Source organism: Elephantulus edwardii, unplaced genomic scaffold, assembly GCF_000299155.1.
Source record: "Elephantulus edwardii isolate Elephantulus edwardi_28Jun2011 unplaced genomic scaffold, EleEdw1.0 scaffold00242, whole genome shotgun sequence".
NCBI lineage: Eukaryota > Metazoa > Chordata > Mammalia > Macroscelidea > Macroscelididae > Elephantulus > Elephantulus edwardii.
Genome location: NW_006399992.1, coordinates 1,198,222 through 1,225,794, shown reverse-complemented (window position 1 = coordinate 1,225,794; position 27,573 = coordinate 1,198,222). Strand labels below are relative to the sequence as shown.

Below are 27,573 nucleotides of genomic sequence, written 5' to 3'. Positions count from 1 at the left end.
GTTTTGTTTTTTTTCCAGAGACAGTTAATTGTAAGGGAGGAAACTATCCATCTTTTTCCTGGGTGGAGCAGTTTGGTGGCCTTGAACTGAATGTCTTTGGGATTGCAGCTCAGCTTCTTGCCACTATTCCACCAGAGCTCCTATGTTACAATTTCAGAAACATAAAATGAGAGAAAGATGGGGAACTATTACAGAAAAAAAAATTATTAAGGACTCAAATATCAGATTAAGTACTTCTTCCCAGATACTTACATGCAAAAACTCCATAACTACTTTGTCAAATTTGGTTTGTTTCTGAATATGATTTAATGTTTCCTGATGTGAAGAACTTTCCAAATGAAGTTCAATATCTTTTTCTTCAAATGTCCGAAATTTACAAAATGAACAGGTGAACGCTGTTCTGTAGGGGGAGATAAAAGTTATTTTTAAGTATTATTTTATTAATTTAAAAAGAATACACAAGAATATATGAAAATTCCCTTATATGAAATCTCTTACAACCACACAAACAAGTTCACTTGTAAAGAGAAAAAAAAAATCAAGAAATATACTGTATTAACTTTAATTTCCTTATAAAAGTAGTGCACTGAAAGATTTTAGTGAAAAAGACCCAAAAATTATATCAATTTAATTAGTAGGAAAAAAACCCTAACTCACTGCTGTGGAGTTCATGTGACCTCGCAGCAAACCACCATCAGGTTCCAGAGGCTGTAAATCTTAACAGGAGCAGACTGTCTCATCTCTCCTTAAAACCTTAATACCTAAATTTTTGTTTATTTACAGACAGGTCTTTCTTCCTCCTCTACAGGTATGTTTTTATTTTGTATATATGGCTTTTCTATTTTACCTTTACTGTCCTCCTATCATATCAATGTTTTATAACCTTCATTTTCAATAGTGGTTTTGATCAAAAAGATTTATCAAATCTTATACTAATTTTGATTACACTCTACAGCTGGCACTTATTTCCTATTTGGAGTTCTTAATATTGTGATGAAAATCTTTTTGATAAAACTTTTACATTATTATTTTCTTGAAGATAATGACTTTTTTTTTTTAATTTATTCTATTTACAAAGTGTGAATACATTGTTTTTCACAAAAGATCCTTCCCATTTCCTTCACCTCACCCACCCATGAAATTGTGCAACCCTATAATTAACAGCCTACCCCACACTCATCTACACCCTTCTATTTCCACCCCCCCCCATACCCTTGCCCTGGATCTTCATACTCATTCTACAATAATGGTTTTATACAGTATTTGTCCTTGTGGAACTGAGTTTGTTCACTCAGCATAATGCTCTCCAGTCCCTCCCAAGTTAGGTAGTGATTTACAAAATCATTGCTCCTCTGTGCTGCAGAGTATTCCACTGAATATTAAAAAAAAATTAAAGGTTTTAAGAACCAGTAATTCTTTGACTAAATTATGCACTGGGAATCACAGTATACTTTTTTGTTTAAAAGTTTTGTTTCATGTTTATAATGCTTGCACATTTGGTCTCCTTTTATGTTTATTTAGTATTTATTTAACAAAAATTACCCATCATTCCCTTAGTAATTTACTGTTGTAACCTTGGGAAGAACTGAAATATTTTTAGCATTTCATTTTCCCATCAAATATTATCATAAAATCTCTATACAGTCAAATTTCTCAAAAAGATTAGCGTTTTCTTCACAAATTTTTTTTTTAGAACACTGTCTTCCCAGATATTATAAATTTAGATTACCATTATGAAGGACTTGCTGAATGCATATAAATATATATCTCAAATGCCTTAAAAAAAAACAAACCCAAAACACCAGATCTCCTGCATTGGTAAAGACTGAAGACTACTGATGTGAGACACTTTGCCATGGCTGTGGAGCTGCTCTTGGCAACCTTACACTCTTCAAACCAAGAACACCAGAGCAAAACCTTGTAACTAAGAAGTAAACATACTGACTCAAAAACTAATCACCAATTATGTACTGTGCTCCTTTAAAATAATGTAATAAAAAACTTTTTAAATGATCAAATATTCTGATTTTAATAAGCACAAACCTGTATCCATCTCCATATCTCTCATTATTTTTCTCTCTTCTACGCCTCTGTTTCTCTCGCCGAGCTTCAATTCGTCGTTTTTCTTTCTCTTCTGATTTGGAATCAGTTTTTGCTGATATCAAAAAGACAAAATAAAAATCAATTCTCCACTCTCTTTTTCTTGGAAGCAGGAGTGGCTTCCACTTCCTAAACATCATGACCCCAGAAACTATGAACTGTGATAAATGATGACAGTTAGAGAAAGGCTTCAGGTCTTTTGTTCATAGGGTCACTATGAGTCAAGCTCAACTCGATGGCAATCAACAACAACTCTTTTTCAGCTAACCAGTCCCTAAAGTACAAATACAAGATTTACTCAGTAACTATGACTTTAAACTGAGTTTAACCAGAAATATCTGAACTTGACATTATTTGAATACTTCTAGTATGAATGTGGCAATATTCACTTCTCATCTATATGATCATTACATATTTTTCATTCAATTCATGCATTTTTTTCCTTATCCTTATTCAAGCAGTAATATCCACATGACTTAAAATCATCTTGTTTATCACACCTTGGAGGTTACTAAAGTAACCCTGAATGAAAATGGACTTTCAAGAATGTTGGAGTCTTAGATGCAAGGAATTCACATATTCATACAAAAGTGCTGCCAAAATGTTTTAAAATATATAAACTCCCCTCTCAAAACAGTGAGTTCTTCTTGAACTGTTTTTATTGTTTTTATTTGATGGGTAGAGGAAGGTAAAATATATGTGAGGTGGACAATTCTGTCATATTAAGCATATTCACAGTGTTATGTAACCATCACTTACCTAGTTCTAGAACTTTTTCATCACCCAAAGGGCAGCCTTATGCCATTAGCAGACACAACTCTCCCTTATTCTCAGCCTCTAAGCAATCACTAAATCTGTCTTGCTATCTTTTCCCTATCCTGAACAGTCCATATAAGTAATAACTATGCAACATGCAGTCTTTTCTGTTTGGGTTTATTTCCTCAGCATAATATTCATATTTCACCATCTAGCAGTACTTCACTTCTTTGACTGCTAAATAAAAGGTGGGGATGCACATTTTTGTTTTTCCATTCATCTATTAATGGACACCTGGACTGCTTCCATGTTTTGAACACTGTCATTAATGGTGCTATAAACACTGCCCATAAATATCTAAACACCTGTTTTTCCAATTTTGACACTAAATACCTAGGAATAGTACTGCTGAGTCATAAAACCTACATTTCACTTCCGGGGGAATTAATTGTTTTCCACAATAGCTTCATCATCTCACATCCCCTACTAGCAACTAGTTAGGATCTTAGTGTCCCTATATCCCAACACTTACTATTCCCCCCCCTTTTTATTTTTTTTTTTTAAATATGACCATCAAAATGATTATGAAATGGTATTTTAAGTTGGCTTTTTCCCCTAAATCTTTTTAGGATTATCATTATAAAAATACCTAGTACAAAAGCATAAATTCCTCAGAACAAAAACTTCACAGAAAATGTTTAGTACGTATTTGTCATGTATACATTTACAGAGCCCTTGGTGCATTAGCTCTGCTGCTAACTGGAAGGTCAGTTGTATAGGCTCATTTTACTGCTTCTATAAGATTATAGCTGTGGAAGCCCCATGAAGCAGTCCTACTCAGTATTACAAAGATAACTGTGCATCAGATTTGGCTCACCAGCAATACATTTGGTTTGCTTTTTTTAAAAAAAGTACACATTTTGGGTCCCAGTAGCAGAGAAAGCTGGTCAGCTACTAACCAAAAGGTCACCAGTTAAAAGCCAGCAGTCAATCCCTAAGAAAAAAGCACAGTAGTCTGTTTCCATAACGATTACATACAGTCTTGGAAACCCTAAGGCCAGTGCCCTTCATGCACAGCCAACACTGGCCTGTCAGTAGAGGCTTGCAAACTGCTATGATAATGAAGGTGTATCAGCAACGCTGACAGGTGTCAGCAAGGCTTCCGGACTTTAAAAAAAAAAAAAGGAAGAAAGGCCTAGTGATCTACTTTCAGCCAATCACAAACCAACCAAAAAATATCTTAAGTATTAGAACATCTGAACCCCTCCCCCAAAGATCATGACGGTAGCTCAGGGACAGTACTATTTCCAAAAAATGCAGGGCTCACCATGACACAGGATCTAACTCAATAAAAACAACAATGATAATGAAAAATGTCTTTACTGGGTCTTCATAAAGAGGATTTTTGTGATTTAACACACCTCTAAGAATATATATTTAACACCTCAAAACAGAGGTTTGAACTAAAAACTATATACATAGGTTTTTCAAAAATGTAAAAGGTTTATACTTCAACAATGATTCATTCTAAACTATCCTTTAGGTTTGAAAAGTTAAATTAAAACTACAATAATAGTAAAATTTAAATCAAGAATGCTAAAAAGACATCTTTATTCTCAAAACAGTCCTCTATACAAGAGTTAGCAAATTTTTTCTATAAACAAACAGAAAATTTGTGTTTCGATTTTGCTGGCTATGTAAAGGTTTTTGCCACATATTCTTTCTGTTGTGTTTCTTTACAATCCTGTGAAATATAAAAATCATTAGCTTGAAGACTAATAATTAGATTTAGAACACAAATCATGGTTTACTGACCCTTGCTCTAAACCATAATACAAATAATTAACTATAACACAGTAGAAAATAAATCAATATATTCTAAAATGTACCTGAAAAAAGGTTGATACCATCTACAAAATGAAATACAAATGGAAACAAGATTGCTATTACATCCCTGTGCAAGACTGATGTAAAGTTAAAGTCTTGAATTTCCTGAATTTCAATTCCTGTATTGAATTCCAGTATTCTAAAATTTTGGATACTGAAGTAGAAATATTACAGCTTTTAAATGTTCCCACTAAACTGGATTCAAACAGAATTCTGGCAATTAAAACCATTTTACAATTTTTCTATGTAAATTTAGGAAAAAATATTTACAAGTATGCTATCTCTCTCTCTCATTGCTACCAAGTCAGAAGTGGCCAAGGCTGACCCTTTAATGGGCTTCCACGGCTGTAAATCACAAGGAGAATGTTCATCTTTCTCCTTTGGTGTATTTGAACTGACAGAGGTCCCTGTAGACTATACCATCAGAGCTCCCTTGAAAAGCACTGAATAATAATAAAGTAAAATTATGAATTGGTACAATTATATTTTCTTACTTACTAGGTGATTTGCTGAGGTTTGCCTTCTCCACGGGTTTTGTGAGCTTGGGTTTCTTGATGAAGCTTCCACCAGGCTTATTAAATGGCTGCATTATTTTTCTCTTTATTCCTCTTGCAGCAGCAACTGCCACATTGGTGGATTTGTTTTGATAGTCAATAACAATTCCGGGTCTATGAACATTTCCAAAATCTCCCATATGCTGTAAATTTGTCAAATCAGGAAATATTAGCATATTTTCCAATGATAAAACATGACTTATTTAAAGTTTACATGTTATCTATCCACTAATTTGCACCTGAGAATTTCCAAAATAGAACTTTAAATTTACACATCCATTCTGAATAAACACATTAAACATGTTTATGTATTATTATACAACTCAAATCCAGTGAATTGGTATTTTCATTTCCAGTAGAGCAAACATGGGTATTTCCTACATTTAAAAAAAATGTTTACAATTCAATGTTACTTGAGATCATAAACAACATATGTGCCTGTCAGAATATTACCACTTGTATAATTGTATGACAATTCCTCTTCAGAGTTTCTAAATGATGTTCTCCCACGAAAAGACATTAGAAGAAACCTTTCATTTTACTAAAATCTGGCTTAAAACTAAAATGCTCAAAAGACCTTATCTGGATTATAAACTGTAAAAAAACTTAAGAAATCATTTAGGATTTCTCTGTTAAAAAGGGAATGAGAAGGCTAGATGGAACAATAGCATCAAATACAGTCAAAGCATAACTTCCAAGACACATTACCAATTAAAGAATTGTATTTTCAGTTCCATTCACATTCCAACCTACAGAAACATTGTCTGACCCATAAGCCCAAGAAGCAAAAGTTTACAGACGAAGAGTCATGCAACCAAACTCTTTGTGTCCCTTCATCTTCTCGTCATTAACAAGATTCACTATACCAAGAGGCCACGTGTCCACAGAAATGCAGTCTACCCTTACTTTAGAAGAAAATGACTGGGGAGTAATCTAAAGAGAGGATCAAATGAGTACTGTACTAGTAATGACTGGAAAGAGAAGATCCTATCAGTTCATCTACTTCAATAACAAAAGGAAAAGAAAGAAAACTTCATTTAGACAACAGTGATGAGTATAATATAGAATAACATCTGCTTTAATCTCATGAAAATAAAACTGAGTATAGTCTCATTAAGAAGAGAGTCTCTGCCTAAAATAATATATAGCATGGAAAACTTTTTCCAAATTTTTTTAACTGGAATAGGTTTTCAATTTCTAAATCCAAAGTCTATTGCCCCAACAATTTTTTTATAAACCTACAAAATACAGCAGAAAGCAACAAGTCAGTTGCTTATATTTGTGTACTGGGGAGGTAACTTCATTAATTAATCTATTAAAGGTGCAATGCATTTTACATAAGATTAACTGTTAAAAGCGTAAAATTTCTACATAAGTATAAAAACTATTCTGACATCACAAGCTAATGACCAGGCAAAAGTGTGCCTCACTACATGTTTATCAAAAGTATTTTCCTCTGCTAAGAATATAAAGCCAAGGATTTAAAAAAAACCAGCACGCCATTTCTTACATTACACAGCAAGAATTCTTTATATAATCAAACTACATAATAGCCCTTCAATCTACATAAACTTAACTAAGTAAAATTTCCAATAAAGTTACCTAAGAATGCACAGTATGATTTTTTACATTATTTGAAATTAAACACGTCAAGTAAGCCATTTACAAAATAATACTTCCAAGGAAGAGTCCATAAATTTATTTGTACATGTAGAAAATGACTCCTCAGTAGTAAAGCTAGTGACAAAAGCAAAAATAAAACAATTTGCAATAGACATATTTTAAGAGACTGAACCAGCAAAACCAAACTGAAGCAAGTCATTCTACAACCTACCAAACATACAACTGTTTACCATGTGAATAAGGTTAAACTACCCTGAACTAGGCCAACTTGTTGTAATCTCTTGTGTTGAATGTGAAATAAGAAGCTATGAAGAAATTCTACTTGAGAGTGTAGCAGCAACATGTAAACATTTTATCATACATTGCACCTTTAACCTACTAAAAAGCTCAAAGGGTTCAATTACCTTTTACAATAATCCACAACTATCCCACCAGCAAAACTGCTAGTGTTCACACGGAAAAATGCAACTCCTTTTAACCCCTTTTAGACCAAACTTAACATCCACACCTTTTTAATAAAAGTAGATTTGGCAAAACTTCATAAACAATCAGCTTATACTGCCACTTATTTTCTAAGGTGCTAGAAAAATTTTTAGTCAACCTAAAATTTATTACGCAGAATTTACTCCAAACACACTGAGATAATCAGTGTTTATTCTAGTTGAAAACCATGGTCTTGAAAGGGTTTAAAAGAGTGACTAGTGAAAAGAATCTGAAAAGATTCTGTTGTACTTACTCCTCGGCCTCGGCCTCTGCCTGTTGATGGTCCTCCAAAAGCATCATAGTTTCTGCTTCCAAACGTATTTTCAGGATAAGCAGGCGTTCCTCTCCCCCGAGAGCCTACAGGTGCAGGCTTCATATGGGGTGAAGAAAAACTGCTGTAGGAAGAGTAATTCTCTCTTCCTCTGTCCTCCATAAACCCAGGCCTCAATTTTGAACGGGAGTAAGGTGCTTCCCAGCTAGACCCGCCCTGGTTTCTACCTCCGAAAGAGTCAAGGCTATTCCGGTAGGAGCTCTCATATCGACCACCATAACTACCTCCGAAGCGGCTTTGTTCGGGTTCATTATAATCATAGCCAGATCTGTACAGATCTCGCCCACCCAGAGAAGACCTGGAGTCGTAAGACTCATAAGGTCCAAACCTGGAAAAGTTGCACAGTGAGGGAAAAAACAAAAGTAAGCTTACTAGTGTTAGACAATTCAAAAGACAAATTATCAGTTGACATTTATCAACTAAAATTCATTTATACCATACTGCTTTGCACAGTTCTAATTCTATTCACACATGATTAGGGCTGGGCAGTTCAACATGTGACCAGATAGAAAGCTACCTGAGTCCATTTATACATAAGATTTGCATTTAATAAACCTTAACTTTAAAAATCTACTTTTTAGCATTATCTAGTTAATTAAAAATATTTGTCATTAATTAAGCCCAGCCCTAGTCTTTGAAAAAGACATTTTCTACAGTTCAAGAGCTACTAAAACTTTCTTTGACTCCATCTCTAATATTAATATTCAAAATATTTCTAATAGTTTGGCTTTCCAGAAAGACAAAAATTGAAGACTAAACAGATGTAGGCTATTTGTGACACAGAACAGATCTTCTTGCATCCCAAATAATCTAGAGCATAAAACTGCTTCATTGCGTGTGTAATAGTCAAAATTTGGGAAGTTATCTCTGGTGATTAAGTCCAACAAACTGCCAAATTTTACTGAAGGCCAATAATCAATCCTCAGGTACTTTTCACTTACAGACTAATAAATCTAACAAGGCTAGAAGAATAAATACATATCACCAACATATATCTTTTGCATATGAATTTACAGAGCACATGACAAATACATTTTATAATTTCCATAGTAATTTGAAACATTATTTCCAAGCCAGAAATTATCACATAAAACTATTCTTAAAAGAGTTTCCTGATGTTTTTATAGACAACAAAAGAAATGTCATCTCACGTCTCACAAATTCAAAACATGAATTATAAGACTTAACATCTTACAACAGTTTTATAAAGCCCACAATTGAACATGAAATATAAACAGTAACATTTACAGAAACAGTTATATATTACATTGACAATACAATAGGGCAGTAACTGATAAAGCACTTAAACATGTTCAAGTATCTGCAGATTACTCAAATCCTATTTAGCTCTGAATTCTAGTAACCACATAGAAATTATTCCTCTTTCCAACTACAATTTTCAAAATCTCTATCACATACGTAAAGTTGTTTCTTTGTGGCACACTTGAACCAGAAGGAAAGTAAGCATCATCTAGTCCATCATTAAGCAATCTGCATCCTCCAACTCAGTCAACAACGGCTTCAAACGTTTCCTACTTAGTGTTCTAGTCATATTCCTTTGTGCCTCAAAAAGAATTCCTTTGCCTGAAATATGGTCAACTCTAAAGCCTATCACTGTTAAACTAAATTTTACAAAATAACAACAGTGAAATGTAAATACAATCTAAACTATACTGCATTAAAAAAAGCAAAAGTATATTATTACCCATGGTCTAAATATAATGCTCCCAGCCTAGAACAGTTTTTTCTATCAGCAGTACTTGCAAATAAATAATCTGAACATGACTTAAAGAACATTTTTATTATTACAGCATGCCCTTCCAACACACTTTAAAATTATAAGACTATCTATTTTAAATGTCTTTTAAATAATGAATAATGCTAGATGTGTTTAAACTCATTAAAGTAAAAAAAACTGCTTTGCTGCTATACTTATTACCTCACATATGGAAATTGTTTTTTTAATACTAAAACCAAAAAACATCAATATATTTTTCATTTCATTTGTTTAGACCATGTTAACTGATAAGGAGCTAAAAGGAAAAGTTGCTTTTTTTAAAAATGGTCATTTTAAAAAAACGGAATAATTTTCTATTATCTGAGATCTGAAGATGCCTGCCAATAATCATGAGGTAATCTGCATGCCTATTAGTTAATACCTTTAAGTATTTACAGTGAGTGTTCAATATCAAATAGGAAAGTCCAAGTACCCTAACATGACTAAGAAACACTTAACATATGCAGAATCTTACCTACTTAGTCAAGTAATTAAGAAATTTACCTGTTGCCCCCACCACCACCACCATGACTATCCATGCCATATGGCTGATTTAGGTAGGTGTCCATGGGTCTTTGACCTCCATAGGATCCATGGCCATAGTCACGATCCATCCCTATAAAAGATTAAAAACAAAAAACCAAACAAAATCAAACTCTATTCATTTCTACTGACATTGCAAAAAAATTATTTTTGAAAAATATTCTTGAATACCAGACCTCCATAAGATCCAGGGCCAAAGTCACGATCCATTCCTGAAAGAAGAAAAAAAAAAAAAAAAAGTCAAGGGAAAAAAGAAAAATGCATATAAAATCCACTGCTCTTTCAGGAAATCAGATGTTTATATCTAACACTTGAGATAATAATTCATCATTAATATTATCAATGTATTAATAATATATACATTAAACTCACACTAAGCAATAATGGAAAACCACAGGTGACAATCTGCTGAAAAATTTTTGCTAGCAAAGCTTAATTTTTAAAGAAATCATAATTCTCTATTATGTTCATCAAGTTGATTCTGACTCATAGCAAATCTACAGGATAGAGCAGAACTGCCCCATAGGGTTTCCAAGGCTGTAAATCCTTCTAGAAATGGGTTGCCACATTTTCTTTTTCTCCCACAGAGCAGTTGGTGTATTGTAAGAGGCAACCTTTCAATTGGCAGCTGAACACTTGAACCACTGTGCTACCAACGGTCCTTTTAAGTACTGAAGGTGGCTGTTAAGACAGAGCAAATTCAGTGCCAAGTAACACAATTCTCTTTTCTCAAGAATAGTCAGCAGTTCATAATTTCAAAAAGAAAGTTTTTGTCAGTAAATATTATTTTCTGTACCTGACTACTCTCAAAATATTAAAAGATGCAGTCATTTTCAATTAGCAATCTTCAGTTATTAAAATTTATATTAAAAAATGAAAAATAATAGATAGGGCTAAGTGATTATGGTTCCTGTAAATAAGGACTCAACAAATATTTAAATCCTCAAATACTTTGAATCAAGAAAACCAATGTCAATTCTAGCAATGTGTACACTGAAACAAAATTCCAATTCCAAAAGACTATCAAGGAAATTTGAACAAATTTTGCCTATGTCCTAACCTGTGACATTAAAAACAAATACAACACTCACTGCTGCTGAGTCAGAACCAACTCAGAGCTGACCCTCTGGCAGATTTTTGGACGCTGTAACTCTTACAAGACTGCTCATCTTTCCCCTGCAGAGCCAAACCTGTTGAGCTAGCTAGCTGTTCAGTGTCCTATAGGCTACACCACCACAACAGTTAACAAAATGAATTCACTGTACAAATAACACCTAGGTTATACACACCCCTACCCCCCACAAAATTGAGCAACCCCTACACATTATGTTCCCATACATTTTATGTGTGCTTACTTACTCAGGTATGTTACATGTAAAAATACAGCACTGTATTTAAATAATTTTTATGTATAAAAATGAGGAAATATTTTTCAAATGTTTCCTATAAATGCCTGTAAAATGCTTCAGTCCTATCCTCCTCAAATTTTATACATGAATAATTACTTATTTTTTACAATACTGAATTTTAATTCTTTTTCTCTCTTGTGCTATCAAGTAGGAACTCACTCATAGTTGACCCTCCAGTAGGTTTTCTGGAGGCTTTAAATCACATGCGATTGCCCATCTTTCGTCCATAGGGCCACTGTTGGATTTGAACCACCAGAGGAACCATATTTATGTGAGTACTGCAACACCTTACAGACTACACCACTGTTACTTTGTTAGGTGCAGTCAAGTACAACTAAGAGCAACCTTATGACCACATCTGAACCCTATCCTATCGTGTGCCATCCCTTCATCTCTGACACACTTGAGCACACTGCTGCCATCTTATGTCACTCCATCTTGAGGCTCTTCCCCTCTTTTGCTGACTCTCCACCTATCCAAGCATGTCCATGGATTATCCCTTTCCAAGGAACAGCATCTCCTATCAACATGCTCAAAGTATGAGAGTTGAACCTTTGCCATCTTTGCCTCTAAGGAGCACTCTAGCTGTACATTTCCCTAGAAATATCTCTTTTGGCAATCCATGGGATAATCAGTCCTCTTCTCCAACATCACCATTCAAAGGCATCAATTCTTCTTCTATCATCCTCATTTATTGTCAAGCTCTCAGATGCATAGCAAGTGACTGAAAAGACAACGGCCTGAACCAGGTACACCTTGGTCTTCAAATTGGCACCACTGCACTTCAGTACTTTGGAGAGGTGATGACAGGGGAACTTGCCCAATGCTCAACATCTCCTCATCTCCTATCTGTTGGTACCAAAGATGTTGACTGCTGATACAAGAAAGATGGAATCATTGATAATTTCAAGCTTTTTTTCCATCTATCATGATATTGTCTATTGGCCCAGTGGTGAAACCTTTGTTTTCTTCATGTTGATGCAATCCATATTGAAGGTTGTAGGCCTTAATATTTGGGAGCAAGCATTTCAAGTCCTCACCACTTTCAGCAAGCAAGGTTGTGCCATCTATATAATGTAGATTGTTAATAAATCTTCCTCTAATCCGGACGCCTCACTCCTCTACACAAAGTCCAGAGCTCCCTAAATTTTTCTGTGTTGTTGTTGAGTACGAGTCTATAAGATCTAAAAAAAAGACCTGTTCTATCCTGTGCCATTCTCATAATCTCTGACATATCAGAGCCAACTGCTGCAATTCTTTCTTCTTGTTATTATGTGCTGTTTAGTCACCTGCAACTCACAGCAACACTATGTACAACAGCTCTGAACTCTGTCCTATCCTGAGTCAATCTCACAGTCTCCAACACACCTGTCCTATTAACCCAGTCACTGTGTCAATTCATCTCATCCAGGGTCTTCCTCTCCTGAGATGTCTCTTCCGCCCTTCCAAGCATAATATCCTTTCCCAATGACGGATCCCCTCCTGGCAGCATGCCCTAAGTATTCTTACTTAGAATCATTTAAAACTTTAGAGTCCTAATTAAAATAATGGCAACAATTACTACTTTAAAAAAAGGTACTATCCAGAATCTTGTCACCTGAATACTGTAAGCAATCTTCAAATCTTCTCACTTTACAAATTCACAAAGCTTTAAGATATGAAATAATTTGCCCTGAGTCCCACAGGCAGCCTCTTCTCCAAAGTCAAGGTATTTTTCCTACTACATGAAAGATACACATAGGGCTTTCAGAGGCCTGCTATTTCAGAAGTGGATGGCCAATTCTTCCTAGTCTGTCTTAATGTGAATGTTCAGATTTAGAGAAGTATCAGACAGACCAGCAAGTTAAAGGTATATCCCTTATTGCGGAGTTAACTTTAGAGTCAGTGTTGTCACTGCCTTTCTCACACGCATCTTTACCCACTTATTTCCCTGCTCCACCATCCACCAGGATACCCATCCATTTCTACCCTCTCCCTTCACATCTATCTCCCTTTGACCAGCCCTCCATCTAATAACTTATATATGAAGCTTCCATGGCTTCTGTGATTCTGAAGAGGACCTGAAGCGCCTATTGCAGAGTGTCAAGGACTGCAGCCTATAATATGGATTGAGGCTCAATGTCAAGAAGACAAAGATTCTCACCACTGGACCAATTGGCAGCATCAGGATGGATGGTGAAGAGATTGAGATTGTACACAGCTTTAGTTTGCTTGGCTCCATAGTCAACAGTCTTGGCACCAGCAGCCAGGAAATTAAAAGGCGCGTTGCCATGGGAAAGTCTGCTGTTAGAGACCTCTCCAAAGTACTGAAGAGCAATGGTGTCTCTCTGGAGACTAAGGTGCGTCTGAAACAGTCCATGGTCTTCGCAATCACTTGTTATGCACCAGGGAGTTGGACAATGACCAAGGAGGATAGAAGGAGAATTGATGCCTTTGAGCTGTGGTGCTGGAGAAGAGTATTGAGAATACTGTGGACTGCTAGCAAAACAAACAGATTTGTCCTGGAAAGTGTTAAACCGGGTGGCTCCTTGGAGGCAAGGATTCTGAGGGTCCATCTAACATACTTTGGACATGTTGTGAGGAGAGACCGGTCCTTGGAGAGGGACTTCATGCTTGGGAGGGTGGAGGGACAGCGCAGGAGAGGAAGGCCCTCTATGAGGTGGATTGATTCAGTGACTGGGATAATTGGGATGGGAGTGTCAGAGACAGTGCGATTGGCACAGGACAGAGCGGAGTTTAGGGCTGTTGTACATAGGGTCGCTATGAGTCGCAAGTGACTCGACGGCACATAACAACAACAACATGAAAGACACTCAGTTACCACTCCAAAAACCTATTTACTGAAATACTTTCATCTTCTGAAGTCAAATATCAATCAGCAGAGTTACTTTCTTCTATCTATAAAAGGCTGACGTTGTGACATGGTACTAACAATTCTCGTCTAGCACCCATTTGTGACCTTATCTTAAATATATAGTCCTAGTCTTATTATTAGAATCTGATTTGTACAAAAATTTGTATACTTGAGAGCTGTTGCACGACTGTCAAGTCAACTATAACTTAAGCAAACAGATCAGAACCTTGCCCTATCCTGTAACATGCAATTGTTATGTGCCGTGGAGTCAGAACTGACTCACAGCTGGCCCTCCAGTGGGTTTTCAGAGGCTGTAAATCACATGTCTATCTTTCTCTATTGACACAGCTGGTAGATTTGAACTACGTTTTACAGTTGCCAGTGTAGCTCCTGAACACTAGGCCACCAAAAAACGGTCTGCTGAACAATGCCAAGACCCTTCCAGAGTGGGTACAAAAGGCCAAAACTATCTTAACCAAAACTATCTTCATAAACAATATTGCAACATCCATCTTCCAATGGAGTTGATAGTTACAAGGAAGGTACTGCTGCACTGATGTGTAACAGTGCTGGTACTTTAACACAAATCAAGGTTAAAGCAACAGTATTAGCAATCACTGTACCCTTAAACATCTTAGAGAAATTATAGCAAGGGGGGAAAAGCCCCTTTCTCCTAATAATGTTCTGATGTTGTTGTTGTTAGATACCATCACTATGACCCATGTTGTTGTTGTTATGTGCCATCGAGTTGCTTCCAACTCATAGCAACCCTTTGTACGAGAACCCTAAACCCTGCTCTATCCTGTGCCAACCTCACTGTCTCCAACACACCTACTCACATTACCCCAATCACTGAATCGATCCATCTCATTGAGGGTCTTCCTCTTTGCAGTCCCTCCACTCCCCCAAGCATGATGTCCCTCTCCAAGGACTGGTCACTCCTTGCAACATGCCCAAAGTATGTCATCAGACAAAGCTTCAGAATCCTTGCCTCCAAGGAACAGTGTTGATTCACCCTCTCCAGGATGAACCTGTTTGTTTTTCTAGCAATCCATGGTATATTCAACACCCCATGGTATATATTCAACTCTTCTCCAGCACCACAGCTCAAAGGCATCAATTCTCTATCAGCTCTAGTCACTAGCAAGCTGACACATAGCACACAATTGTGAAGATTATGGCCCAGATCAGGCACACTTTAGTCTCCAGTCTGACGTTACGGCTCCTCAGTGCTCTGGAGAGGTCCCTGATGGCTGACTTTCCCAGTGCAATTCGTCTCTTGATTTCCTGGCTGCTTGTATCAAGAGTATTGACTGTGGAACCAAGAGACCATAAACTGTTAACAATCTCAATCTCTTTCACCATCCACGATGATACCAATTGGACCAGTAGTGAGAATCTTTGTTTTCTTGATGTTGAGTTTCAATCTTTATTGAAGGCTGCAGTCCTTGACCTTTTGCAGCAAGCGCTTCAGGTACTACTCAGTTTCAGCAAGCAGGGTTGTGTCATCTGCATAATGCAGGTTGTTGATGAACCTTCCTCCAATCCTGATGCCACCTTCCTCATACAGCCCAGGGTCCCGGATGATCTGTTCTGCATACAGATTGAAAAGATATGAAGAAAGAATACATCCCTGGCAGATACCCTTCCCGATTTTGAACCATGCAGTATCTCCTTATTCTGTTCTGGCAACTGCCTCTTGGTTCAAGTTTAGGTTTTGCATAAGCACAATCAAATACTCTGGGATTCCCATTCATCTCAGAGTCAACCATAGTTTGCTGTAATTCACACAGTCAAAAGCCTTTGCATAGTCAATAAAACGCAAACATTCCTTCAGTACTCTCTGCTTTCTGCGAAGATCCATCTATATAATCTATCTATATAATCCATTCCTATAGAATCCGTATAATATCCCTAGTACCACAATCTCTTCTAAACCCAGTCTGCACATCTGGCAGTTCTCTGTTGACGTGTTGATCCAGTCATTTTTGGATAATTTTCAGCAGAATCTTGCTTGCATGTGATATTAACGATAAACAGATCTGAACCAAGTCCTATCCTGTGCCATCCGCACACTTCCTGACACACTTAAGCCCACTGCAGCCGTCACTGTGTCAATCCACCTGGTTGAAAGTCTTCCTTTCATCAACCTTCCATCTTTCCAAGCATGATATCCCTCTCCAAGGAATAACCTCTCCTAGCAACATGCTCGAAATATGTGCAATGCAGCTTTGTCATCTTGGTCTCCAAGCAGCAATGTTCTGATGAGAGTGTAAAAATTCTTAACTTTGTTAAATCATAAATGTGATCCTTAAGAACACATCTTTCTTTTGTTACCTGCAGTGAAATGGAAAGTATAAATCAACCCACTGAGCTGCAAAACAAAATATAATGGCTGTTTCCAGGAAAAGTCCTTGTGTGAGTGTTTGATGCATAAAGTAAACTTGTCACTTTTTACAAGAAATACTAATTACACTAGAAAGATTGGCAGGTAAACTATGTTTTTTGGAGTTGGGTATTTGGTAGATACTTTGTCAAAACTTGTCACTTGAAAGAGTTGGCATTATCTGTTGCTGACGATAATACTAATCAAATTTGAGCTTACAAGAAAATATGAGTATTTTAGAAAAATTATATCCACCATCTTGAGTTTTAAATAACATCTTCCCAATATTGAAGATTCTTCTTATAAAACTAGTGGTGATATTATTTATTATCTAAAAATCTTCTTATACTTGGAAAGTATGCATTGCTCATTACACCAACTAGTTCACCAGTGGTTTTCCACAACACTTACCCTAGGGCCCTTTGTTCTGAGATTAAAATTGAAGCCATCTAAAGTATGAACTGAACCAAGTTTCCTGGATTCTAACAATCACTCTCAGATGAGAATCACTAAACTTAAGGGAAAACCTTAATAAATCCTAAATCTTTATATCTAAATTTATGAAACCACTTTCTAATTGTCTAGCTTTCAAGTGCACCTACTAGAAGCAAACTAAATGTCCTTTAGTAATTTTATATCACTCTCAGGTTAAAAATGGCTTCCTTTCCTCAGCATTCACTCAATATATATTGACTATTTTCTACATGTTGAGCTGTTTGTATCTCAAATCCTCTCTACACCTTTAGAGAATATAAATAGTGTGTGCCATCAAGTTGGAAGTAACCCACAGCTGACTCTCCAGCAGGTTTTCAGATGCAGAAAATCACATGGGAGGAGAATGCCCATCTTTCTCTTGCAGAGTAACTGGTGGTTTTGAACTGCATACATAAGGGATGCCAGTGCAACTCCTTACCACAAGACCACCAGAGCTCAAAGCAATTATACCTATAAAAATAATAGTCTTTGAAAAATAATGTAGATGAATTTTGTAAGTACCTTGCATAAAATAAAAATTTTATTTAAATAAATTTTAAAATATAGTCTTCTTCATTTCCTATTTGCTTAGTTTGTGGATATATTACAGATAACTTTCTTCTACACAACAGGACTTGCATCTGACTATCAAGATGCTTAACATTACTCCCTCAGAACCTTCAGAAAATGTTTTTAACTTCTTCGTGCATTGTCACTTCTGTTTAATTATCCTGTCTGGCAAGCAACTATTAAAACGCTATAGTCACAACTATTAACATTATATGCAAGTCAGTAAATATCTTCTTCATTTACACCTCTGGACAACTCTTCATCTAACACCACTATTTGGATGCAATAAGACAATGGACCTCAAAAAATTCAAATGTATTATAAAAGAATTAACATAGAACCATATTCCAATCATATTCAAATGTATTATAAAAGAATTAACATAGAACCATATTCCAATCATTCATCCAGCATTTTTCAGTATCAAAATACCTAATCAACAAAAAGAATTAAGTCAGTGTCTTATAATCTGTCACTCAGAATGTAGTCAGGCCTCTTGGAACAAAACAGATAAGAATCAAACTAATCAAAATTCCTTCCAACATTCTGGATCCCAAATTCTTAGTATAAATACCATATAGTATGGCATTTATTAAAGTAAGATTGATATTAATTATCAAGAACCAAAACACTGGTGGGAGCAAGGAACTAGTTTTTTTCACTGGTATTTTATTAAGAATATGAAAAGATTAAAATATAGTTCAACAAAATTAAGAGCAAATTAAAGAGGATACTTACCATTAAAGCCCTGGTAAGCATTTCTGCAAGCAGAATGTGAGTAATCTATGAGGACATTTAACAGAAAAGAATTAGTGCAATATGCAATACTGAATACAAAATTATATACTCAATTTTTTTAAAAAAGCAAACTATTTTTCAAATACCATTAATGCAATTAACTGCAGAAAATGGCTACAAAAATTATCAATTAATATTTCATTTGAGAAATAAATCCATCTCTTCACTACTTCTTCAAATGGGAGGCTGACCATTTAAAGTATAGGAAAGATTAGTGATAGTACTTGATCTATCTAGATAGCTAACAGACAGGACCTAGTATAGATTTATACAAAGTTGCAAAATGGAAGGCAGATTAAATTATATATAAAATAATACAAATACCTGAAATATGTTTCATACAATGTTACTACTAGTCTGTCAAGACCTTCTCTGAGAAATGCATATGGATTTATGTACTTGTGTTTTATACACTTAAGATACAGGGCAACCAAAAACTTGCTACCAATTTCCTTGTCAAACTAATTTAATAAATGTTAATATAGTTAATCTTACAAAACTGAAATAAAGGAATATAAATGGCCATTTGTATACAAAAGAAACCTAGTGCACCAAAAAGAATTAGATATTTATAAACTGTTAAGTCAAATTCCATCTCTTAAAAGAGTAAGGGCTGTGGAGAGTAGTAAGAGGGAGTACTTATCACTGATAGTATTTAAACCTGTAGTAATGACATCACTGGCAGTATTTAGAACTGCAGTAAGAAAAGCAAACATATTGTGATGTTTTTTAGTTGTTTATCTTCCCCCTCCCCCCGCAACTATCTACAATAGATTCTCTTACTGCCCTGGGCAAAGGAGGTGTCAGTCTCCCACTGGCCCCAAATCCCCATGATAAAAGTCTGGTGACCTTGTAAGTACTGGTCCCATCATTAAACTGTAGGGTTTTGAAACTACACAAAGTAAGGTTCACTCTCAACTCTGGACGTTTAAAAAAGGTGCCTATCTCTATAAAATGATCAAAGCTCAATGAACCAAACAAAAGCACCTGCGTGTACTATTGCTGCTAATAGTTGAACTTGCCTAATTCAAAGGAGAATGGCTACTGGCCCCTAACTTCAACAATGCAAAGTACCCACAAAAGGATTATTCCAATCCTGTCTCATACCCTGAAATTTAGCAGCTTCTATCATGAACTCAAATTAAGATCAAAAGATCACTTAGTAACACTCACATGCTGAAATCACACCTCACTTAATGTTAAAGGTGGGAGTTAAAACTGGCTTTACACTGAAACATAAAAATCAGTTTCAATTTTTTTCCCAAGTCTCTTAGTACTGTCACTACAAAGCATTTTATCATAACACCAATTCTGATAAAAGTTAACGAAGCAGAGAAGGTCAAGTTAATTTTACTTTGTGAGCCTGTGCAAATGGTTTAAAAGCAGGTATGAGACAGCTGTGGTGCTGGAGAAGAGTATTGAGAATACCATGGACTGCTAGGAAAACAAACAGATTTGTCCTGAAAAAGGTTAAACCGGGTGGCTCCTTGGAGGCAAGGATTCTGGGGCTTCGTCTGACATACTTTGGACATGTTGTAAGGAGGGACCGGTCCTTGGAGAAGGACATCATGCTTGGGAGGGTGGAGGGACGGTGCAGGAGGGGAAGGTCCTCTATGAGGTGGACTGATTCGTTGACTGAGATAGTTGGGATGGGAGTGTCAGAGACAGTGTGATTGGCACAGGACAGAGCAGAGTTTAGGGCTGTTGTACACAGGGTCGCTATGAGTCGCAAACGACTCGATGGCACATAACAACATGAGACGACTAATGCCGTCTGCCACACGTTTAATTCGTAAACTCAGCAGAGACACCTGTCAACTGCTACAAGTTTAATTCGTAAATCCAGCACAGACGCCTGGGAACAGGTCTGATTTTGATAAGCATTTAATACTTTATGTGGCAAGAACACAGATTAATTAGATTCCCATCCCTACCTAATCCACAGGCAAATGTTTTGGTTCACGGAAGTATTTCAAGTTAATTATTAACGGTCAGGTAAGTTTGGCAGATAAATATCCTCGTTTACTAGCCAGATGTGTATCTTGCTTTCCATTCTGTACAGATATCCACCTATACCTACTATTTATAGGTGGCTTTTAAAGTGGTCTCCAAGTGGGAGATTCCATAAGCATCATGTGACCAAGCCTTTGAAATGTGGCGAGAAGTAATCAGTGGTGGAGACTCATCGCAAAACTAAAGGGTTGGCCTCTGGCCTGGCTCACGGGGGTGACAGGGGCCCAGCCCCACCCCGTCTGCGCCGCACAGGGAAGCGGCGGCGGCGGGGGAGGGGAGGTTTCCACGCACCGGCCGCCAGGGCGAGTCCGACCCCTGCGGGCGGGCGCCTGGCGCTTCAGGGCGCGTCCTTCTCCGAGCCGAGGTCGGCTCTGGCCTCCTCGGCCCCGCTCGACAGGCCACACACTGGGACGCCCAGATTCCTAAAAAGTCTGCCTCCAGGAACTGGGCCCGCGGCGGCAGGAAGGTTCGATCTCGCAGAACAAAGCCCACGCGGCCATTTTGAGTCGGTTAACAGCCCCCCCGGCGAAGGCCACCCCGCCTCCTTCCCGACAGGGCGACCAGCTAGAGGCTGCACTTACCCTCCTCGTAGTCCATGGCTAAGGCTCGGAGCCGACAGCCGGGGCGACGCTGGGCTGAGCTCTAGCAAGACAGCAAGAAACGCGGCTCCAGGCGATCTGCACCGACGACGGAAACTGACTCTACGTACTCGGCAGCCACAAGCCACACCGAGGCTGGAAGGGCGGGGCTGATAGGCGCTGCCAGCCGCTGTAACGCAGCCTGCGATTGGCTGGCGCGACCCGGTGGGCGGGCATTCGCGTGGAGGCGGGAAGTGGGGCGTCTGTCACTCTCCAGAAGACTGACCGGCTGGAGCCGCGCAGGAGGAAGGAAGGACATCCAAAGATTGGCAAAGGTGGTGGGAATGCGCTAGAGATTGGCAGGAGTGGTAGGAAAGCGAACCGAGTGCCCGAGACGGGCTGGCTGAGCACAGCCATGTTTGATCCTAGCAAGAACAGTAGTTGGAATAGTTTCCTCCTGCCCAAACTAGTAAACCACGTGCCGACCTTTTGCTTTTTATTGATTGGATAGTAATGACTGCCTTGTTGTTGTTTTTAAGGACTTAATGAAGTTTCTGAAGACACGAAAGATAAGGACTTTTTAGAAGAACTCTGAGCCGAGGATAACAGAGGGCTAGTTAGGAATTTTTGTGTGTGTGTGTGTGGAAATTGGGCACACTAGCTATTACTAGAATTAACAGCCTCTGAAAAGGCGCTGGAAGGTCAGCTACTTCTCAGCAATGAGGGGTTTTGTTCTGATAGGTATTACCATGTTTTGAAGTTGAAAAAGAAAGTACTCTGAAAATTTACAGGGAAAATACTGCCATTGTTTTACTACCGCTTAGGAAATAAGTGTTGGTGAAAGTGAACAAAGATTAATCCACACAGCAATATGACCCTGGGATAGTTTGTCATGGATTAAAAAAAAAATTAAATTAATGGACCAAATAGTGTAAACAAAACCAGATTGATAGAGGTAAGGGTGCAGGAACAGTTGCCACTCCCAAAACTGACCTGGAGATCTGCTCTGGTACAGAATTAAAAAAAGAAAGAAAAAACCCAACAAAAGACCAACCAACCAACAATCCTATTTCTATCAAGTTGTTTCTGACTAATAGTGACCCTCCAAGAGACTTCCAAGGCTGTAAATCTTTTTTTTTTTTTTTAAGAGAGACTATCCATGTATGGTATACTGCAAATACTTCAATCCCTAAGAAAATTATGAATTCTGAGACAAACTAAGAAGTAAGCTAAAAAGATTATCTCTGTTTTCTGTTGTTTACCATTGAGTTGGAACTGACCCATAGCTGACCTTCCAGCTGTTTTCCAGAGGCTGTTAATCACAGGAGATTGCCCATCCTTCTCCCTTGGAGCTGCTGGTGGCCTTTAACCCCATGCCTTCAGGGTTGCAGTGCTGCTGCTGGTCATTAGGCCACCAGAGCTCCCTATTAACTATATTTGCTATTAACTACCTTAAAAATCACTGGAGAAGCTCAGTATCAGCTGTGAAAACTAAGCCAGGTGCTGGTCATGGATCAGATCAACTACGCATAGGCAAGTTCATACTAAAGCTAAAGAAAAACCCACAAGAACCAAAGTTTAACTTTGAGTCTATCCCTCCTAAATTTAAAGACCATCTCAGGAACAATTTTGAGGCCTTGAATACTAATGGGAGAAGACCAGATGAGCTCTGGGAGAATGTCATCCATGAAGAATGCAAAAGACGGAGGAGTACAAACAACTATATCATCTCACCCCAGCAACAATAGAAAAATTAAACAGAGCAGCAAATAGTGCTGGTGAGACTGTGAAGAGATTTGAACCCTTATTCACTGGTGGGAGGAATGTAAAATGGTGCAAACACTATGGAAGGGGGTATGGCACTTTCTCAAAAAGTTAGAAATAGAAATACTATTTACTGGGAATAAACCATAAAGAAACCATAACCTCCACTGAAACACATATATGCACATCCATGTTTATTGCTGCATTATTTATAATATCAAAGAGATGGAAGCAACACAAGTGCCCATCAACAAATGAATGGATAGAAAAATTATGTTATATTCATACAATGGAATACTATGCACTACTGAAAAACAGTGAATTCATAAAACATTACACAACATGGTGACCCTGCAGGACATTATGCTGAATGAAATATCTCAGTAACAAAAGGACAAATACTGTGTGGCACCACTGTTATAAAACAGATCTCACATAAGGGTTTGGAAGGAGAATAGGAAAAGTGTGGATAGATAGGTAGATGCACTGAAACAGATGAAGGAAAGAACTGTTTAAAAGGAATATATGATTAGGCATTATATGTATGACAGCAGCCCAGAATAGGAGGTACATTGCAAAGAGGACTGAAGGGAGGGGAGGAGGGAAGTAATTGTGCAACAATGAATGAATATTAAAAAAACAAAAGTGATCTGGGGAAAGGAAGAGAGGGAAAGGGGATAAAAATGTGCAGCAAAATTTAACAGAACAGCAAGCAACAAATGCTGGCGAGGTTGTGGAGAAACTGGAACCCTGATTCACTGTTGGTGGGAGTGTAAAATGGTGCAACCCCTGTGGAAAGCAGTATGGCGCTTTCTCAAAAAGTTGCAAATAGAGATACCATTTGACCCAGCAATTCCACTACTGGGAATATACCCTGAAGAGACCATAGCTGACATCCAAGCAGATATATGCACACCCATGTTTATTGCAGCTTTGTTCACGATAGCAAGGAGCTGGAAACAACCTAAGTGCCCATCAACAAACGAATGGCTAGAGAAGCTGTGGTATATTCGCACAATGGAATACTATGCTGCATTAAAAAACAAGGAACTCATGCAATATTATTCAAAATGGTTGACTCTGGAGAACATTATGCTGAGTGAAATATCCCAGTCACAAAAGGACAAATATTACATGATGCCACTGTTGTAGAATGGGACTGTCCTTGGGGTTGGGGAGAGACTGAGTAAGATGGGTTCAATAATGTATACTGCACTGAAACAGAGGAGGGAGAGAACCGTTTAAAAGAGAGATATAACTGGGTATTTCTGTCATCACAGGAGACTAGAGCGAGGGCTACATGGTGGAGGGGACCTGGGGGAGGGTTTGTAAAACAATGAAAGAATCTTTTCTTTTACTTTTCCATAATTTTTGGACTCATGTACTTATAACTTGTTAGTCAAATTTGTGTCTTCTAGGTTGCAACACCCCCATGATACATCTTCAAGGATATGAACATGTACAGCCAAGCACAATCAATAAGAGTGCATCTAAATTCCAAAATCAATCTCCATAATAGTCTATGTGTTTCCTACTGCCAAAGGGGCCCTTTAGAGTAGTGAGAGAAGATCTTCACCCTGAAACCCACAGCGTCCCTTTTCAGCAGGAAGTAGCTAAGAGAATACGCCATCCTCTTTTCCTTATGACTCAGGGTGAAGTCTCTCTCAGGGAGGAGTGATAGGGAATGGCAAAGGACACACTGACAAAGAAGATTAATCAGAACTGGCTTTGACAAGCACTGTGGCATTTGGACAAGAACAAACTGGGAGGAGGGTAGAGAGAATAATGCAACAATGAATGAGTGGAAGCCCAAAATCTCTGTAAATGTTTATGAAAATTAATAAAATATAATTATAGGGAAAAAAATGTGCAGCAATGTATGAATGAAACTCTTAACTTTTCTGTAAACTTAACATTACAATTAAAATGTTTTTAAAAAGAAAGAAGGGGTTGAAAAAATGTCAATGAAAAAGTTAGCCTCCCTGAGGGGCCATGAGTACTGTATTTACAAGAAGTCATAGATTTAAGTTTCTGCAATTTAGACTTTCCCCAAGGTAATAACTGTTTATAGCATGTATTTCCCAGAAAAACAGAGCTAAGATCCTATCTGAAAGAAGTGTTGTAAAAAACAGAGACTCTCTATTCCATTTCCTAGTGTGTGTACTCTGCTTTGTAATGTCTGACAGGAATAATTGTTTCATAAATATCTGTGGAATTGAATTGTTGGCACAAATATATATATACACACACACACAACACACACACAGAGTGTTACCAAATGGAAAAAAACAAACCTACAACAGACCACCCACAACACCAAAGACAGAGGAAGAAAAGACCAAAATGGATGAATGGATGTCAGGAGACACTCTGAACATTGCACTAGAGCACCAAGAGGCCAAAGCAAAGGGAAGAAATCAAGATGTTAAGGATCTGAACAGAAGATTTCAAAGGGCAGCAAGGAAGGCAAAGCAAAGTATTATAATGAAATGTGCATAAAACTAGAGTTGAAATATCAAAAGGGCCAAATTCGTTTGGCATTTCTTAAGCTGAAGGAACTGAAGGACAAACTCAAGCTTAGAGTTGCAATACTTAAGGATGCTGTGGGCAGAATGTTGAATGACCCAAGAAGCATCAGAAGATGATGGAAGGAATACACAGTCACTATAGTAAAAGGAATTGGCTAACACCAAAGAATTTCATGAAACAACATGTCATCAAGAGCCTTTGGTGATAAAGGAGAAAGTTCAAGCTGCTCTGAAGGAACTGGCAAAAAAAACAAGGCCCCAGGAATTGATAGCATACCAATTGACATATTTCAACAAACAGAAGCGGTCCTGGATGTGCTTACCAGGTTGTGCCAAGAAATCTGGACAACCACCTGAACAATTGACTGGAAGAAGTCTATATTATCCCCATTCCAAAAATAGATGAGCCAACTGAGTATGGAAATTATCGGACAATATCATTAATACCACGTGCAAGCAAGATTCTTCTGAAGATTATCTAAAGATGACTGGGACAGTACAACAATAGGACACTGCCAGATGTAAAGGCTGAGTTTAAAAGAGGCTGTGGCAGCAGGGACATTATAGCCAATGTTAGATGGATCTTAGCTAAAAGCAGAGAGTACCAGAGGAATGTCTATCTGTGTTTCATTGACTATGGAAAGGCATTTGACTGTGTGGATCACAACAAACTGTGGCTGACTTTGAGAAGAAGGAAATACCAGAACACTTGATTGTGCTTATATGAAACCTATATTTGGACCAGGAGGCAGTCATCAGAACAGAGCAAGGAAATGCTATATGGTTGAAAATTAACAAAGTTGTCTGCTAGGAATGCATCATATATCTTTACAATCTATATGAAGAACAGATCACCTGGGATGCTGTGCTCTATAAAAGAGTGTGGCTTCAGGATTGGAAGAAGACTCACCAACAACCTCTGTTGTGCAGATGAAACAGCCTTAGTTGCCAAAACAGAGGAGGACCTGAGGCATTTGCTGCAAAGGGTCAAGGACTGCAACCTTCAATATGGATTGAAGCTCAACATCAAGAAAACAAAGATTCTCACCACTCAGCCAATTTATAGATGGTGAAGAGATTGATATTGTTAACAGCCTCAGCTTGCTTAGGTCCACAATCAATACTCTTGGTACCAGCAGTCAGGAAATTTGGATTGATGGATTGGCTCAGTGACTGGGATAATGGTGGTAGGTGTGTCAGGGACAAATTGGCTCAAAATAGAGCAGAGGTCAGAGTTGTTTTACATAGGGTCACTATGAGTCACAGGCGAATAAACAGGACATAAACATGACTTCTTCCTTCCTTATGACTCTGATGTCCACAGCTTGCAGGGCATATGGTATCAGGCAGTTTCATTTCCCTTCATTCTATTGCCATATGATTTGATTATTACCTGGCTAGTATCACACACAAGCAAGAACCTGTTGAAGATTATTAAAAAATGAATAGTAGTACATCCTCAGAAAACTACCAGAAGTACAACAACCTGTGTTATGCAGATAACACAGCCTTGTTGGCCAAAACTTAGATCTGAGGCTTTGCTGCAGAAAGTCAAGGACTGAAGTCTTCAATATTGACTCAATATCAGAAAGCAAATATTCTCACTACTGGACCAATTATTAGCACCATAATAGATGGAGAGGAGATTGAGATTGTTAAACATTTCAGCTTGTTCAGTTCCACAATTGACACTGTTAGCACCAGGAGTCAGGAGATTAAAAGACAAATTGCATTGGAAAAATCTGCTGTCAAGGACCTCTCTAGAGTGCTAAAAAGCAATGATGTCAGTCTAGAGACTACGATGCAACCCGAGGTAGGCCATGGTCTTTGCAATTACTTGCTGTGCATCAGAGAGCTGGACAATGACTAAGGATGACAGAAGAAGAATCGATGCCTTTGAGTTATAGTGCTGGAGAAGAGTATTGAACATATCGTGGACTCCCAAGAGTACAAACATGTTTATCCTGGAGAGGGTGAAACCAAATATTTTTTGGAGGCAAAGATTTTGTAGCTCCATCTGACATACTTTGGGCATGTAACTAGGAGGGACCAGTCTTTGGAGAAAGACATGTTTAGAAAGGTGGAAGGACAGCATAAAAGAAGACTTTGGAAGAGATGGATTGACACAGTAACTGGAGTAATGAG

General features: G+C 37.7%; 1 protein-coding gene across 1 annotated transcript in view; it reads right to left on the bottom strand.

Moving 5' to 3' along the window:
* Nucleotides 1-21,553, bottom strand: part of ZNF326 (zinc finger protein 326) — a 41,058-nt gene extending 19,505 nt beyond the window's left edge. The window contains exons 1-9 of the mRNA XM_006898965.1: nucleotides 21,268-21,553; nucleotides 20,768-21,031; nucleotides 18,486-18,530; nucleotides 10,231-10,266; nucleotides 10,016-10,127; nucleotides 7,657-8,062; nucleotides 5,242-5,440; nucleotides 2,044-2,155; nucleotides 253-400 (exon numbers count right to left, since the gene is read on the bottom strand). Of these exons, the coding sequence (XP_006899027.1) occupies nucleotides 253-400; nucleotides 2,044-2,155; nucleotides 5,242-5,440; nucleotides 7,657-8,062; nucleotides 10,016-10,127; nucleotides 10,231-10,266; nucleotides 18,486-18,530; nucleotides 20,768-21,031; nucleotides 21,268-21,553 (1,608 nt within the window). The remainder of the gene's footprint in view (nucleotides 1-252; nucleotides 401-2,043; nucleotides 2,156-5,241; nucleotides 5,441-7,656; nucleotides 8,063-10,015; nucleotides 10,128-10,230; nucleotides 10,267-18,485; nucleotides 18,531-20,767; nucleotides 21,032-21,267) is intronic.
* Nucleotides 21,554-27,573: the final 6,020 nt, after the last annotated feature.